At 41.0% G+C, this 17,175-nt stretch overlaps 1 protein-coding gene and 1 pseudogene across 1 annotated transcript; both read left to right on the top strand.

Annotated features, from left to right (window-relative positions):
- Positions 1-400: 400 nt before the first annotated feature.
- LOC120293682 lies at positions 401-7,977 on the top strand (annotated as a pseudogene).
- A 3,922-nt stretch (positions 7,978-11,899) lies between these two features.
- LOC104444388 (cyclin-dependent kinase inhibitor 7) lies at positions 11,900-13,478 on the top strand. The gene is made up of 4 exons (XM_010058044.3): positions 11,900-12,405; positions 12,536-12,582; positions 12,743-12,904; positions 13,049-13,478. The coding sequence occupies exons 1-4, from the start codon at positions 12,043-12,045 to the stop codon at positions 13,116-13,118; spliced, it is 642 nt and encodes a 213-aa protein (XP_010056346.2). The 5' UTR covers positions 11,900-12,042; the 3' UTR covers positions 13,119-13,478.
- Positions 13,479-17,175: the final 3,697 nt, after the last annotated feature.

Raw genomic sequence — 17,175 nt, 5'->3', positions numbered from 1 at the left:
AGGAATTAGTATGCCGCTTTTGGTCGCGCTTTTGGGATCTAAGTTGATTATATAGACATGTGAAGATGTGAATTAAAGTGTGGTGACATTGGATTAATTTTATGACTTCGATTTGATTCAATGGAAAGAATCAAGTGGAATGAAGAATTTGTTATACGTAGTTTCGCCTTGAAAAAAAGAAATGAACCCATTGGAGAAAGGTTGTGGGAGATAGTGGAAGATGACCTCATGTGAGGTCATGGTGGAAGCCATGTGTGAGGGATTAAAGAAAAGGAAAAAGAAAAGAAAAGAGCCCCACTCCTTCTCTCTCCTCCCTCTCTTCTTCCTCTCTCCCGTTGGCTTCTCCTCCATCTTCATTGTGCGAAGACCAGAAAATTTCAGAGAAGAAGGAGCTGCAGCCATGGTCGTCCACTCCCGCTCGCACGCCGCCGTCGCCACCGTCGCCGTGTGTCCGCCTCGCGCCGCCCGTGCGCCGCTCGCCGGTCCGCTCGCGTCCGCGCTCCGCCCGCGCTTGGCCGGCACCCCGAGCTGCTGTTCAGCTCGTGCGAGAGCTACCGGAGCTCTTCCCCGCCGCCGTGAACCGCCGTTCGTCGCCGCCTTGCCCGCCGAGCTGCAGCCGCCGCTTCCTCCGCCGTTCCTCCGCCGAACCAGCCCCGGATCCGCCTCTTCTCGGCCTCAACCGGAAGTTGCAGAAAATGGGTATGGCAGCCCTTCGTGGCCCGTTTTGGCCGCCTTCCCGAGCCCGGATGCTCGGCCCGCTTTGAGGAAAGTTGTTCTCCTCGGCGTCCTCGTCGTTTTGGTCCGCTCGGCTCGCTAATCCGGTGAGTTTAGCTCACTAAACCTCGCTTAGAGGGTTAATTATGCTTTAGGTGTGCTTAGTTTATGTTAAGTGTGATTAGGTGGTTAGTTTGATTTATTTAAGTGTGGATTATATTAATGTGTTTAATTAGCTTAAATTGTGTTTAATTTAAAGTTAAATGGGTGTTTATATTAATATAAACTTTGATGTGACATAAATGAATCTACTTTTGATTTATTTAAATATCTCGAAATTATTGAATAATTGAATAATATTTTAATATTCGAAAATTTTAAAATATTATTATTTAATTATTTTCGGAATAAATTAAATTATTTATTAAATTCCGAAAATTTTGCCGAGACCTTAAATTCTTTAATTTCGTGCCGGTCGTTACTGTGTAGTCGGATTTTGAAATGATGATTGGATTTTATAAATTGAGTGTGGATTTCGAAAACTATGGATATTATTATTTAATTATTTTCGGAATAAATTTAATTATTTATTAAATTCCGAAAATCTTCATTGGGACCTTAATTGCTCAGAATTCCGTGCCGATCGTTGCTGTGCATTCAGAATTTGAAATTGATGATTGGTTGTGATGAATTGAGTGTGATTGTGATTTATAGGGATTCTTTACGATATCCTAAGTGTAGAAATTGATGGGAGATTGGTCGTGATTAACCACCTATTAGAGGTCGTGCCTAGTGAGGCCGTGATTAACCACCGATTGGAGGTCGTGCCTAGTGAGGCCGTGATGAACCACCTATGAGAGGTCGTGCCTAATAGGGCGCGATGAACCATCTAAGAGAGGTCGTGCCTAATGGGGCCGTGATTGACCACCTATTAGAGGTCGTGCCTAGTGAGGCCGTGATGGACCACCTATGAGAGGTCGTCGTGCCCGGTGAGGCCGGATGGACCACCTATGAAAGGTCGTGCCAAGTGAGGCCGTGATGGACCACCTAATTAAAGGTCGTGCCGAGTGGGGGCCGTGATTGCCACCGGTTATTAAGCCTTCCTATAGGGTCGAGATTGGAAGTAGTAATTGATTCACTAGAATTGACATGTAATCGGCCAAGTCGATTGATCGCTGAGACGATCCAAGTGGTTGAATTGTTCGATGATGTGATTGTTTGCAGCTTGTTTGGCTATCATAATTGCACGTGGTTGGTTTATATAAATTGTGCTAACCTGCAGATAAAGGCTGATGCGAGGTAAGTCTTTTGTGTGATGTGGCTATGCCACCCGGGGGCGTATTTTCTTTCTAATAGGGGTTTAGGGGGTTGAACTTGCTGAGACGTTGTCTCAGTGGTTATGAATAACCATTTCAGTCCCAGTGGACGGAGCGCCAGATAGCTTTGGTTGGCCTTGAGAAGTTGCAGATGTGAAGTCATAAGGATTGGAGAATGTGTCCGACTTGTAGGTCGTAGGACAGTTCCTTTTTAAGAGCCGGTCTTTTGTAGACTTTTGGCTGTAGGCTTCTGTTTGTAATTATGTTGAATTATGGAAGTGTTATGTTGTGGTTTTGCTTCCTGCTTTTCTATCCCGTATTTTATTGTCAGGGGTTTTATAGTACGTTCCGCTTGCGCAATAATAAAATCAATGGGGTCGGCGACACTACCTGGGAATGTCGCATTTGATCGACCGTAGTGGGATGTTAACGCGCTCAAGGTTCAGGGCGTGACATGGCCATCCATGGCCGTCGTCGGCGTCGAGCAACACCGGAAGGGGCGGCTCGATTTAGCGCAGTACGCGGCGCTGGTGACTCCGCTGATGGACCGCCTCGACGGAGGTGCTGCAAACTTCAATGAAGCAAGAACTTTCATGGCAGAACAGACCTTGGACAAATTTCTATTTTTTTATTCAATTCCATGTCATCAGATAGATGTCAAATTACAATGGGCTGCTAGTGAAAAATATATGCCACGTCAGCAGCAGCTGACGTTGCATTTTGAAACCGCTAAATATTTTCCCGGGTCCTAACATGATCCAATAACTTCCCAAGCCCGAAACTCATTCAGGTTCCTTCATATATGGAAGTGCAAGTGTTTTGATGCTCGACGTGGTCTTTATGTTACAAATTGAGCAGTCTTTAGTATTTTCAGATCTTTGAGTATTTTCAATTTTTTTTAATGTTTATAAGAATAGAAGTTTATATCATATGTATATGTTTCCGAGCATGATCTCTTAGGCTAACTTGAAAAAAACGTGTTACATTTTACACAAATTATAACTTTTGAGACCCATACCCAATCCTATCTAGACTTCACGCATGCGCAGCCTGATCTAGGTCAAATTCTTAGCAATTTCTCCTCTTAAATATATAAAATGAAAGAAAAACTAACAAATTAATAACAAATTAAATGTAAAAAGTATTAGCAAATAAGAAATTACAAAAAAAAAAAAAAAAATGACAAATCAAGCTATTAGAACACATTTCTTTTAATGTCTCCTGCCTCTAATTTAATCCAAGTTAGCATAAGAGACCATGCTTGGAAGATATATATACATCCACTAAGTTTCACTGACCCGATTGCTTTTTTTCCTTCTCAAATAGAACGTTTGACCTGCTTAGAAAGAACATATGACAATTTATTCAATCCAGTCAGTTTTATAAATTCCTGAATCTGGCTTGATCCTTATTTTGTTATGTCTATAGATATTCTTCATGCTACAAACCCCCTCATCCTATTATTGATATCATTTCTTTTGAGACCATCATATTTTGGCTATGTGGAAGCCACTGCTAGCATGCTAAACTGACATTTAAGGAATTCAAGGTTCGCCCGTAGTTCCATTCGTTCCCCATAGAATTTGCTCTAAACCTGATTAGTGTTTTTACGAATGGAATTGTAATGCTGCTGCTGCTTGTAAGCTTCTATGGTGCAAAAGAGTGGAAAAGAATGAAAATAACCATGGGAGTGGTTGCTCTGATGATGATACTTCTAAAGGATTTTCTGTCGGTCCCTAAATTCTCTATCTCCTTCTTAAACTGTACAGGAGTTCCGTCGCGAGTACTTTTTATGGGGATGATGATCCAAATGAGTAGGTCTACACATCCTGTAAGTAGATGTCGACTCTTATTATCTCCTGTCCTGTAAGTAGAATAGTTCTTTGCTGCCGACTGATGTGGTAGTGGAAGTCAGCAAAGATTACTTTGTAGTATTGACCTCATTAGCGTGTGTCATGGAAACTTGATTTGGTTTTTTAACAGTGTTGCTCAAAGGTTATGAGCCTATTTTTTCCAAAAAATCTGGTGTGTGGTTTCGGTTTGTATGTGCTTTCAGTTAATTGTTCAGTAAATCGCACCGAATTCCGTCTATGTAGTCACTTCTAGAAATGGTAATGCCTAGCTAGTCTCTTTAAAGTGATGATGATGAACAGAGAATCTCACAACCCTTTTTTGTAGAGTACCTAGACATGTTTGACGCAAGCCTCACTGCGAATGAATCAGAAATGCAAACCCAAAAATTATTTTCCGAGCCAGTGAGGATTTTTGAAAAGTACCGTACTGGTGAAGGTGGTGAGTTGAAGAAGCACATCGTATGCCTTAATTGCTTGCTCTCAGATAAACCCTTAGACTTGGAGACTGAACTTATGCTTGGATTTTGGGATCATCTCATGCCAGGATTTCCCGCTTCTCTGCCGAGGAAAATTTCGTTAGAAAGTGTTCTGGGGAATGCTATCGTTGGAGGTGAGATTGAGGACGAGCTCCTTCAGCCTCAGTTCGGAATTGGTTTAAAGGGTGTTTCCTAAGATGACATTCTGAAGGTAGAAGAATTGATTATGAGTACCCTGAAAAAGTTAGCAGAGGAAGGTTTTGATACAGAGAAAGTTAGCGTTGGCATCTATGCCATTGAGTTTTCTCTAAGAGTTTTCTCTGAGAGAAAACAACATTGGTTCATTTTCCCGGTGGCTTGTCTTTGATGCTTCGGTACATTGTAAGCAAGAAGGCTTTTTAATTTTCTTCCAACTTTCCATTTCTTGCTACTGGATTTTGCAATCGTATTAAGTCATCGTCTTCCTGGGTTCAATTGCTTGACCCATTTCCGTATTTATAGGGCAAATGGATATATGACATGGATCCTTTTGAGCCATTAAAACACAAGGAGCCCTGGATGGCCTCGAAAGCAAGAACAGCCAAGGAGGGCTCCAAGGTTTTCTCTCCACTGATAGAGAAGTTCATCTTGAATAATCCGCATATTGTTACTGTTGAAGTGCAGCTATGCAAATTTACAGAGTCCATAATGTTTCTGTGCTTGACATGTCATATTGTGACAAGCATTGTCTGTTTCAGCCTGATCGAGAGAAAGCTTCCTGTGACGAATCTGCTGAGAAAGAAATTCTAGAGAAAATCATAGCGAGCACGACAGAAGAAGATTTAGCTAAGTTAGCACATGCCATGCAGGAACTACGTTTGAAAGAGGAAACTCCAGACCACAAGAAGCTTTGAAAACTGTCCCAAGCCTTTCTCTGCATGATATTCCTAAAGAGACTATATGTGTACCTACAGAGGTCAACCATTTTAACTTTGTGATGCCAAGCTATGTATCACATTGCCAGGCTTGTTATCATTCACATGGTAATGCAGGTTGGAGATATTAATGGTGTGAAAGTTTTGCAACACGATTTCTTCATAAATGATGTTCTTTACACGGAGGTTGTGTTCATTATGAGTTCTCTGAAGCAAGAACTTCTTCAATCGGTACCTCTTTTTTGGCAGGTTTTATTAAAGAGATAGCATATCATTCTCATCACTTCATAAAGATGGTAAATGTTAGCACAGCTGCCTAGACTCAAATTAGGTGTTTAGGCTTGATGAAGTTCGATCTAAATCTGTTATCATTATGTGTCGGATATGCCTTGGAAGCACAGATACAGAAAGTATTCTTTTGCTATGCTGCTGATCTTGGTGACTGCAGTGATCAATCTAATATATATTCAATTTCTCTTTGAAGTGCTTTCTTTATCAATAAGTGGGAATTTAATTTGATTCTTTGCAGCGCTTAACACTCTTATATTCAGTTGTTGTTGGAGATGGGGGGGAGAAAGGACTTGACTTTTGTGCAACTTAATTAGTTAATTGGAAGGAAAACTGGAGGCATATCTGTTCATCCATTGACATCAGAACTTCACGGCAAGGAGGATCCACGTAGCCATATCATTGTGCGTGGCAAAGCCATGGCTGGATGCATGGAAGACCCTTTCAATCTGGTATATTGGTTCCCATTTTTTGCTCTTTGCAACAATGTGCTTCACTTCTGTGCAGTAGATAATTTTTGCTGGTTGAAGTTCTCTTTCTGGTTGGCTTATAGGTGCATCGAATGCTTGTCTAGTCTTTGCTTAGAAGGCTCTTGAACCATAAGGTATCTTAGGTGTCAGAAGATGTATAGTTACCTAATTAATAAGGTCGCAATGGTAGCAAGAGCCCCAAATATACGAAAGACTAAATTTAAGCATAAATATATGAGTTGTCCTAAAGTTACAAAATATGTAGCATACAGAGATATACGAGGAGAGTTCCCAAATTTTTATGGCTTTTAGCTAGTTTAGATTATCCAACAGCTATGCATTTTCTCTTGTTACTTATAAGAGCCCTTTTTGGGTGAGGCCAAAGGGGAGGATAACTGATGAAAAGGTCAGAAAATTAACTGATTTTATACATGTTAAATTAGACAACCTTAGGTGGTGGATTCATTTGCTGTGTCACGCGAAAAAGTAGGAAGCGTTCAATTCCTTTGTCTGGTTTTTGGTTGACTTGGAAATAATGAAACACAAGTGCCTATGAGGGAGAGGAGTCTTCTATGTTTGTAATTATGGAACAGGAGTTAAAGCCCTTACGCTTTCAGCATAGTGGAAAATTACTGGTGGATGTAAATTCATTGGTTGACAATGTGGATTCTTTCTCCTGGAATTTGGCTCTTCTTCATATGGGTTTGCAGCTTGTTCATGCCCTAGAGGGATTTCTCTTTAACCATAAATACAAACAAAAAAGATAATAGTAGAGGTTGATGCTACCAGGTGGACAAAAGCAGTCAATCCTGAATTTGTAATGCACCTCCTCCTTTCTCTTACTCTTAGCTGCATGAGGGAAGATTGGAGGGAGTGCCTAATAAGAGAGAATATTTTCTGCAAAAGGACCAAACTAATGTCATATAAACACTTATAATGCTGGATGGAGATTGTCTAAAATTGGTACTCATCCTCTAGTGGATATCATGGGGTAAAGCTATCGGAGTCAGGTTTGGGATTGCTCCTGAGATCATAGAAGTAACGCTGTGGGGTTCATGTCGCCCAAGGGGATTGGGAGTCTTCAGTTCAGCAGGCGTCTCGAAGAGGCTTTTGGCTATGCAAGAAATGCAAGGGGAATCCTTTTTGTTATGTATGAACAGGGAAGTATATCAGTCCATCTATTACTCTTATTTGAATCTGAAGATCTAACAAGTTGTCTGTTTCATTTGACATTTGATTCTAACATTTATATTAGTCCATCTATTGCTCTTATTTGAATATGAAGATTTGACAAGTTATCTGTTTCATTTGACATTTGATTCTAACATTTACAATTGATTGGAATATGTCCATAGACTTTATTACACTTATCCCAAGGTAGCCTTGTTATCTTAAAAACAAATGTAAGAAACCTCAATGTTTGCATGTTTATGTTATAACAATGGATTTAGTTTATATGTTTACTTTATTATTCTAATGCTCATTTCCTCCTTAGGCTTTAACTTTTGCTGAATCTTTTTATTATTTCAGTTTAGTATGCAATCTTGATAAATAGCTTATATTTCTAAATACCTTTAAGGTTAATTGCATTCTTCAAGAAGTTCAGTTTATGGATCAGCAAAGGTTTAAGCAGCTTGTGTCCCAAAGCAAAGCAAGAATTGAGGTACACTTTCGTACTCGTTAACTTAATATATCAGGCCAAACTCTGCTAATTTTCTCGCTATCATCCAATAACGCTCGGCGAGGAATTCTCGCCTTTCTTCCCATGTTTTCCTTCTAACCTTCCCTTTTTGTTTCTCAGCTTGAAGGATTTCAGAGATTTTGCTGATGCAATTGAATTGGTCGAAGACAAGGGAGTTGTGGCATCAGCAGCCGCATCTCCTAATGATGTTGAAGCTGCAAATAAGGAGCATCCGAACTTCTTTCGAGCGAAGAATGTGCTTTAAACGGATACACTCAGCACAAGACAGAGGAACGTATGTTTTACCCCATTGTTGTACTTGAAATACATGAAGGATTCTTTCAGTGTTTCCATTGCATTTCAAATCAAGTTATAACAGGCAATGCAAGAGGAGAGTCGATGTAACGTGACTTTGTAATCATATCTCAAGGAAAGGAAAGGCGCGCATTATACCATCGACACGACTGATCATGAATTCTCTTTCCCTGTTTTATCAGCTTTGTCTGATGACTATTGTGATCTTCAAGTTTAAGAACATAAGCAGGGCAGGCCTAGATATTCCTAAAGGGAGATTAGGCAAAGCTGAACTCGACAGTGAAATAGAGATTAACACTGTAACACCATTCGATTCAATAAAAGAAATGCTTATGACATGCTTGAATAGTAAGAGAAGCGAGAGATTACAGGCTTGCAAGGGACCAAATAACTATGAAATACTTTTAAAGGCATTGAATGATTTATGCCTATGATTGATTCTGCAGTGCAAAGAGTTTCATCTCTTACTCGAGAATCGTTGTTGCCGTCCAAGTTACGACCTTCAGTCGTGTAGCCTAATATGACAGAATTCAGTACGCTTCCTTTGCCTAAACGCACATCCATCAGGATAGTGGCCCCGGCAGGTTCAGTCGTCAGGTTCAGTACGTGTGTGGGGAACATCAAAACAGACAGCTATACATCTTAACCATCTCTCTCATTCCGTAACCAAGTGCAGCTGAATTCAGCAAATGCTTGTCCTGGAACAGAATCATTTGCTGGCAATGAGGAATGCTGTGGCGGGGCTCGTGTTTTTCTACAAAAGCTAACCCGAACTGGCTTGATGAGATGAAAATAATCTTTCCTGTTACTTCATTTTTGCATTGTTTTGTTCTTATGATTTGCATTATACTCAGGATGTGCATGTGCTTTTGTAGACAAACATCTTCAGATTGTATCAATTAACATTGCATTCCAGACACTAAGGGTACCATGTAGGATAGACACCATTCAGTAAACATTGGACAGCATCCTCTTCGAAGATTCTCTACTCCAACTTCAGTTTGAGCCCGCCAATCTTCACGCTGAGGGCGCGTCAACTCGAAGTTTTCCACATCCCTTCGCATGAGATCGCGAATGGCTTAGGACTGCTTCAACGTTCCTCGCGACTTAGTAGTCCGAACTTTCCCGATCAAGATCCTTTCGACCCCAAAAACCGGAACGGGGCTATGTTTGCATGGTTTAACGCGTCATCATTCTATAGTTACCGAACAATGAGATCAACTGCACGTCAAAAGCATTCTTTTTAACAGATGACAACGCTTCTTCATTTATTGAGTCGTCCTTCGTTGCGTTGTACTATGAAACCTTCTCTCGCAATCGAAAGCGAAGTTCCTAGGACCACTCGCCCTAAAAAGCCAAAAGAAACGACAAACGAAGAAGAAGATTGTCCGCTTCGATGAAGGGCCTTGTCGTCTGACTCGAGGAAAGCAACTTCATCTCTGATCCTTCCTTTCTTCCAAAACCTTCCAATTTGGAGGATGTTGGCCAATCTGGTAGGAGGAGTGGGGGCCGCCATTGATTTTTCTCTCTTTGCTCTGTGGGTCTCTGTAAATTAGCAAAGTCCATCAGAGTTGCTGGTGCCCACTTGTTGATTCCTGTCCCAAATTTGTCCTATGCACTTCTAGATGATGATGATGATGAGGAGAAGGAGGAGGAGGAGGAGGACATGATAAACTTGACATGCAAAAGTGCATAGGAGGTGTGAAAGTCGGATTTTTGACCCACTAAATCTAATTTCTAATTAGACTGGAAGTTTAAAAGTAAACTCATCAAATGGATGGATCAAGTCAAAAATGTTCCGATCAAAATAAACCGATTTAATTCGTTTTGATTTATTTTTATGTAATGCGAATCTAATGACTCATACTCGACCCGATGTATTATTAAAACGCATTCATGTTTAATCATATTTACAAAAACTCATACCCAAATTAATGTGAGAGTGCGAAGTGAGCAAATGCAAGATTGAATGAGGACAAAAAAGAAGGAAAAGAGTCATTGAAGTGGATCAGGTTTAAGTAAATTGTAAACCCATTAATAATCTCTATTATGTTTAAACATATTTATGATCATTTACTTAATATAACCAACACATTTATTGGCCATTTAACACTCATTTGAGTTAATAAATAGGTCAATGACTAATTTTGACAGACCTACTCAACAGACAGAGGCCTACAGGTGTGCAAGAAGGATGAGAGTCCACTATTCCCATTTGTGCTTCCATATGCATCGCAATAATCCCAATCTCTTATACAATATGAGAGAGCTGGTTTTGAAAATGACTTTCAACGCATTGATGGTTGTGATTTAGGGAGACGCCGAAGACGGGCACAAAGCAAGAATGAGAATCTCCGGTCGTGTAACAGTGAGTAGATAACCATACTTTGCTCATCTACTGATTAGTAATTATCTATGCATCTTGGTAAGTACAACGACCTTGAACCCTTCCACATCTTTTCTAATTCTCAAAAGATAAAAATAAAGACATTGTAACTCCAATTGATACTTAAGCCTGACTTGTACGGTTACCAAGGGATTGAATATACTCAAATGATTCATAATTGAAAAATGTAATGATGTGATTCGACAAGGAGTGATCGCCAAGTCCAGAAGCCCTGAATAAGCAACAACTCCTAGCAGGATTCTAGAATGGCCAAGAGGGCAAGAATGAATCCAACTATAAATTAGACAGGGAGAAAGTGATTCTGACATATATATGTGCAAATTAGAATTAACTCATGGAGGCGTCTTTTGATATAGCAACAAGCTTTACTTTGGAACTTCAAAGTTAAGAGAGCCCAAGTCAGAGCACTACTAAGATGGGAGACCTATTTGAAAATTGTCTGCTTGTACGTCAAAAGATAAAACCATGAAGCTCAATATGGAACATGCCAAAGCGGACAATGCATCAATTAAATTAAACTAGGAATGTCACAATTTGATATTAGAGTAGGACCTCCTATAGTAGGTGTGTGGTTTAGGAACAAATGATGACCCGGTCCGATGGGGGGAGAATAGTCACTGAGGTTGAAGGGCCTGGACAAGGAGCGTCCTAAATAGGTTTCCAAGATAGTGAAGAGAGCAAGAATAAATTGAACTATACATTGAACAAGGAAAGAGCAATTATGAAATATATGTGAAAACTTGGATTAACTTGTAGAGGAACATTTTAACGTAATGACAAGCTTTACTTTTGAACTTCAAAGTTAAGTGGTCCAAACTAGAGTATTATCATGATGAGTGATCTCCTTAAAAAGTGTTTATTTGTACGTCAAAGACAAAATTATAAGAGTAAAATTTGAAGTTAGCTACTTTAATTTACTATAGACTATAGAGTGTACGAGCCTTTTTATAAACCATTAAAAAAAAAAACATTCCCATCTTACCTTTTCCTTGTTCACAAAGATCCGTATACTCTTTATAATTAGTCATTACTCGTCCCCAGAAGGATTTGATATTGAATCTTTCTAAATATGGACCTAATTGACGATAATCTCTGTCACGGGGCAAGTCCGACCCTAAAGCTCTAGGTGATCGCGGCCGTCACCGTCGGCAACTATCGAGATGTTCAGATGTTTGTTTCCAGCCTCATGCCACTTAAACATTCAGGCAGTGCACGCCGGCAATACATGATTCCCGTGCAATCTCAAACTAGCTGGCACGGCGTGGTTCATGATATGAGATCGAAGCGATCGAAGCCGACAACGGTTGTGCCGGCACCGACCGGGCCCCACCTTCCACGGTAACTGGACCGAAGCGGGTCATCTTAGATATATGTCTCTTATCTCACGTCACGTCCACTAAATCTAAAATTGAGCAGGGGGACCACACGAGGTAAAAAAGCATTCGCTCCGGAACGAAACTTCACGAGCGCATCAGACGTCAGGTCATTTGAAATGTGACCGAATCTCAGCCGTCCATCTCGGCCTCGCCCTCTCCCGTTTCTACTTCAAATCGCCACCTCAGGTAGAGAGAGGGAGAGAGAGAGAGTGTGTGCGTGCGGTGCGCTGCAATGGAAGACCACCGCTCGACGCGACGGCTCAAGCGGGCTGAGCTCGCCGGAGCTTCGAGCCCGACCGCGTCGAAACGGCGGAGGAGGCTCGCCTTCGTCCGCGAAGAGTCGTTCGAACTGCGGTCGGAGGAGCGCGGGGGCGAGCCGCGGTCTCTTCTGCTTCCGTGCTCGGACTCGTCGGAGAATATCGATGTGCCGTCGGAGGAGTCCGGAGAGATCGTGATCGTGTCCAGCAACCTCGCTTCGAGCTCGAGCTCGAGCTGCATTCCGTTCGAGCCACCTCGTTTCCCAGCGAGGAGCGATGAGGAGTCGGTCGACAGGAATAAGGAGAAGCTCGACGTCGTCGACTATCGACAGCGACAGGTGAATTTCGAGCTCTCTCTCTCTCTGCGTAATTCATCATCCGCGTGCGTTCACGAGAGAGAGAAATCTGGCCGTTTTGCCACCTCTGTTACTAAAATTAACTGAAGATCTACAACCGTGCAAAACGCAGGCGAAGAGCTTCGAAACCGAAGCATCGACATGCAACGGCGACTTTAGGTAACTCGACATCCATTCATTCATTCTTCAATTTCGATCCCTCTTAAATTCCCTCCCTTTGCGTTTTCCTTTCTCGCCTCTATTTAACTTTGCTCCGGACCTGAGACGTTTCGCTGTCTTCGGCACTGACGAACTTTCCGTCTATCGTCTCCAATCGCAGCAGAGAAGCCACGCCGTCGAGCGAGGCCGCCAGTGCAGAATCGTGGACGATGAAGCCATCGGGCGAACGGAAGCCTCCTTCGGCGGACGTGCCGTCGCGAGCGGAGCTGGAGTCGTTCTTCTCGGCGGCGGAGAAGCGCGAGCAGCAGCGTTTCGCGGAGAAGTGAGTGATTATTTTTGCCACTGCTCTGTTAAACAAGAATCGGAACCCTAAGTTTCTTGTAACAAACTCCATTTTGGCTTCTTCTTCTTCTTCTTCTTCTTCTTCTTCTTCTTCTTCTTCTTCTTCATCTCCTCGATTTCGCAGATACAATTACGACGTCGCCATGGACGTCCCCCTCGAAGGTCGCTACAGGTGGATCCGCTCGAAGCCGTGAAGAGAGAGAAAGAGAGAGAGAGAGAGATAGGGTGACGCCAAGGTGACGCCAGGTCTAGAGAGAGAAGGAGATGGAGACAAGCAAAGCGTGAATGAACAGAAAACGGTTGAATTTGGCGACGTGTACTGCGCGCTTTGTCTCTCTCTCTCTCGCCGGAAAATGCAAAAATCCCAGTCGAAATATACTGAATAAACACGCTACAAGATCTGTAATTTCTCTGGTCGTACAAGGTTTTGCAAACAGTGTTCTTCTTCTTTCTTTCTTTTTTTCTAACGTTTTGGTCCTCGGAGTGATATTGAATTATGATTTTCGGCCCACCCTCCGAAAATTAACATCATTAGCAACAGTTTATTCTACTTCTGTAGATTTGTTGGGGGTTGGTCGTTGCTAATATTTTTCTCGCCGGGGGGCGCTGGGGCAAATCCACCATGAACGCGTTTGCTTCTCGAATGTCTGTTTTTCTTCCTTTTTTGCGGTGGAGTCGACAGGACAACTGCGCACGTGCCACAAGCTGGGGACCATTCCTAATTGCATCGACTTCCCCAACGTTAAACCCACGTACGCAATAACTTCTTTTTCCTCCCTCCATTTGCGCATACGGCGCATGCGGAGGAGGGAGACGAACCCGTGTATAAAGAGTACATGGGTCGGTAGATACCTGATGTGAGCATACTTTAATGCCGCTCTCACGCCCAAGCCGGGTTGAGAACGGGCGTACACGGAATGAAATGGAGCAGTAATTTGGCTTTGATATTACGGGAGAGAATTTTCGGTCCCAAAACCTAATAAGTAAGCGAGATTGCTTTTATATGAAGAGCATATGAAATTCCATAAACAAGCGATGAGAAATACTTCAATTGCCTGTACTTAAAAAAAACAAAAAAGACAAGTCACGCCCGGTCATGCATTATAGCTGAAATAAAAAATATGACTGGTTAGTAGCATTGCTTTTTTGAGAGTGTTCGAAAGTTCTAACCTGAAAACTTGGACTAAGAACAAATAAATCCCTAAACAAGTATCGCGGGATAGTGAAAAGTACGGACGATCAATGTTGTTTTCTCAATTATATTCTGTAGAGTGAGCATATGTAACCACCAGTTTAATAACGCATGTTTAATTATAATCTCTGAAGGAGCATGGTTATTTTCTTATACCATATTTTTGTGTATTAATAGTAAATTGATAGGTCAGGTGATCTGGATACTTGTAAAGGCTCATAACAAAAGGGAGATAATTAAAGGTATGACATAGTAATTAGTGAAAAAGGTGGGAATTAAAACCAGGCACATGCTTGATCCAAAAGCATGCAATTTTGTAAGTTAGGGCATGGTTTTGTTTTGTGTTTTCTTTCGACAGAGATTTCTGAATTAAATTTACTCGAGTTCACAGCGCTTCCCCCTTTCATACCATTCACTTCATAAAGCATTAAATGGCAACTCATGTTCTCCTTGTTCTAGGATCTTTTTTCCGGACATGAAAATTCGACCTTTATTACAAATACCACGAGCTTAAAATCATTTCTCTTATGAACAATCGCGATACGTTGGATACAATTGTCGAAATTGAAAATCGCGCATAGGCCGTGAGAAATTCCTTAGCACCGGTTCACCCAATAAAAGTTAGAAAAGTTGATTTTATTATTATTATTATTATTATTATTATTATTATTATTATTATTATTATTATTTTATTATTATTATTATTATTATTATTATTATTATTATTATTATTATTATTATTATTATTCTCATTTTTTTTATATCTCGTTGCCTTTGCAATTTACCCTTTTTACCCTTTTTACCCTTTTTTTTAGTGAAGATATCTCTGGCCTTCCGAATTGTATAAATAATATGATGTATTAGATTTTTCCGTTCCTCAATTTTTAGAGGGAAAGTGCAATAGCCCCAAACAAGCAAGTGCTTTGTCATGCATTGTTTGCTAATTAAGATCGCGGTGACTTAGTCGAATCACGATCTCAACGTGAAGTTAAGGATCAATACACGATGTGCTCAAAAAAAGAAAGAGAATAAATTAAGAAGTTAGAATATATTGACAAATAACTTGTCTCTTACATGCATAAATTTTGTTAAAGTACCACACAGTATAGATGTATATACTCTTGTGTGTGTGGCCTTCTTTCACATTTATGTTTAAGCTTTTGGATTGAATGTTTCGCATTCTACAAGGTCTATATGCTCATCATATGCATACGGACTCTCTCAACCTATGAACTCAAGTTTTTAGGTTGGATGTTTTGACGTGATATTGGAGTTAGGAGGAGGATTTGTATAAAAGGAACACTAACATTCTGGATCCCAAAAACAGTATTTTGTACGTGGATCTTTATAATGATGAATCGGATGGCCTTCTTTATCAAAGGATTCTATCAAAGATTTTGGATCTAAATTCACGTCTCCAATGGGATTGTCGGCAGGACAAGTTCCCTCCTCTTCCTTGCCAAATTTGGTGATTACCATGGCATCTTTTTTCCTGGTGAACTAGACTCCACTATCTGGATAGGTCTGGAATTCTGGTGAAGTATTTAATGATTAGCTATCCAAGTATTCGAGAGTAACTTAACTAATTGACCTCCACTTCACTTTGTGCGCGTCTTGGAAATTCCCACTGGCCATCCCTGATGCGACTTGTACATAAAATAGATAAATTCCGTGGACGAATGATGTAGGATACTTCAACAAATCGTGGACGAACGAGGAATCTCATAATTTATGATATTCAAGAAGGAGGAGGTCGGGCACGTCTAGTGGTGGGTGCCACTTTAGTTAAATGATAATAAATGAAATACTAGAAATCAAGACGGGGGGAGTGATGACGATGAGAATGTGTTGGGAGGGGAAAGAATGTTGCCCTTTTGATTATATTAATGGAGTGAAGAGAGATGGGATTTCTATCCTGATGCTTTCTTGCCTCTCTCTTTTTCCCGCTTCACGAAGCTGATTGTGGTGGAGCTCATTAGGGAACTTTTTTTTTTTTTGGTCGTAAATTAGGGAACTTGTTTAAAAAGGGACATTTCTTCTTTTTTGTCAGGCAGGGGTTCTCGCCCTTTACCCCCTTATCAGTAACGATAAGGCAGATGGATGCCTATTCTAAAATTTTTAGGACGGAAGTGAAAAACTTGCCTCGTGAAACTGAGATTATCTTCCAAAGTTATAGAGAGATGGAAAACTTCACCATATGTGTTATTGAATGGCCTAGATTTCTTTTCCCCTTTTCTCCTTTTCGTTTTTACATTCATGCACTTGACACACACATTCTCTCTCTACGAACCCTCGATGCCTCCTTGGACATCACGACCACCGTCAATGAAAGCCTCTTCTGACCCCCCCCTCCTCCTTTTCTTCCAAAAGAAAAAAATTGTGTGTGAAAATTGGAGCGTAGGACGTGACCTGAGATCTGAGATTCCAAACCTATCAGACTGCTCAAACCTAGTGTTGCTGCTCATGGATGGGATGGCCATTTCGCGCACAAAGGGGTTGGCTCAACGAAAGATGAGTGCGACGGTGGGAACACGGCACAATGGTGGGGCGTCGCTAGTGACACCGTGGTGTCTAAGGCGCCCCGGGAAGGGAGGGGGGGAGTATGTCTAGATTTCTTTCATATTAAGGTAATTGAACTCTCTAATTTAAAAGATCTTAATCATTTTGCCATGAATGTGAATAGAACTTGAATAAGTCGATTTAATGCATACATGCATAAAAATAACGGGGTTCAATAGAGAAATTTGCCTAATTGAACTTTTTTTCCATATAAATGGCTTTGTTTGTCCAATTAGATCCATATATTATGATCTTTTGGTTCATATTGGACCTTTCAATTACATAAGAATGGTTTCCATGAACTGCCACGTCGATGGCATTAGACCAATCAACGAATTCAAGGATCATTTTTGTCTTATTAATCTTTTTGTCATATGATATGGTGTATACTATATAATCAACTTACCTGATGATCGTGTGCACATGCTCTTGCCAATCATGTTCAATCAAAAGCTTGAGGAGGGCATTTTTAGAGCTCCCACCATTAGATGGGAAAAATT

This window comes from Eucalyptus grandis, chromosome 5 (genome assembly GCF_016545825.1).
Source record: "Eucalyptus grandis isolate ANBG69807.140 chromosome 5, ASM1654582v1, whole genome shotgun sequence".
NCBI classification, from domain to species: Eukaryota; Viridiplantae; Streptophyta; class Magnoliopsida; order Myrtales; family Myrtaceae; genus Eucalyptus; species Eucalyptus grandis.
Note: the sequence above shows the minus strand (reverse complement) of the source record. Positions and strands in the feature narration are given on the sequence as shown.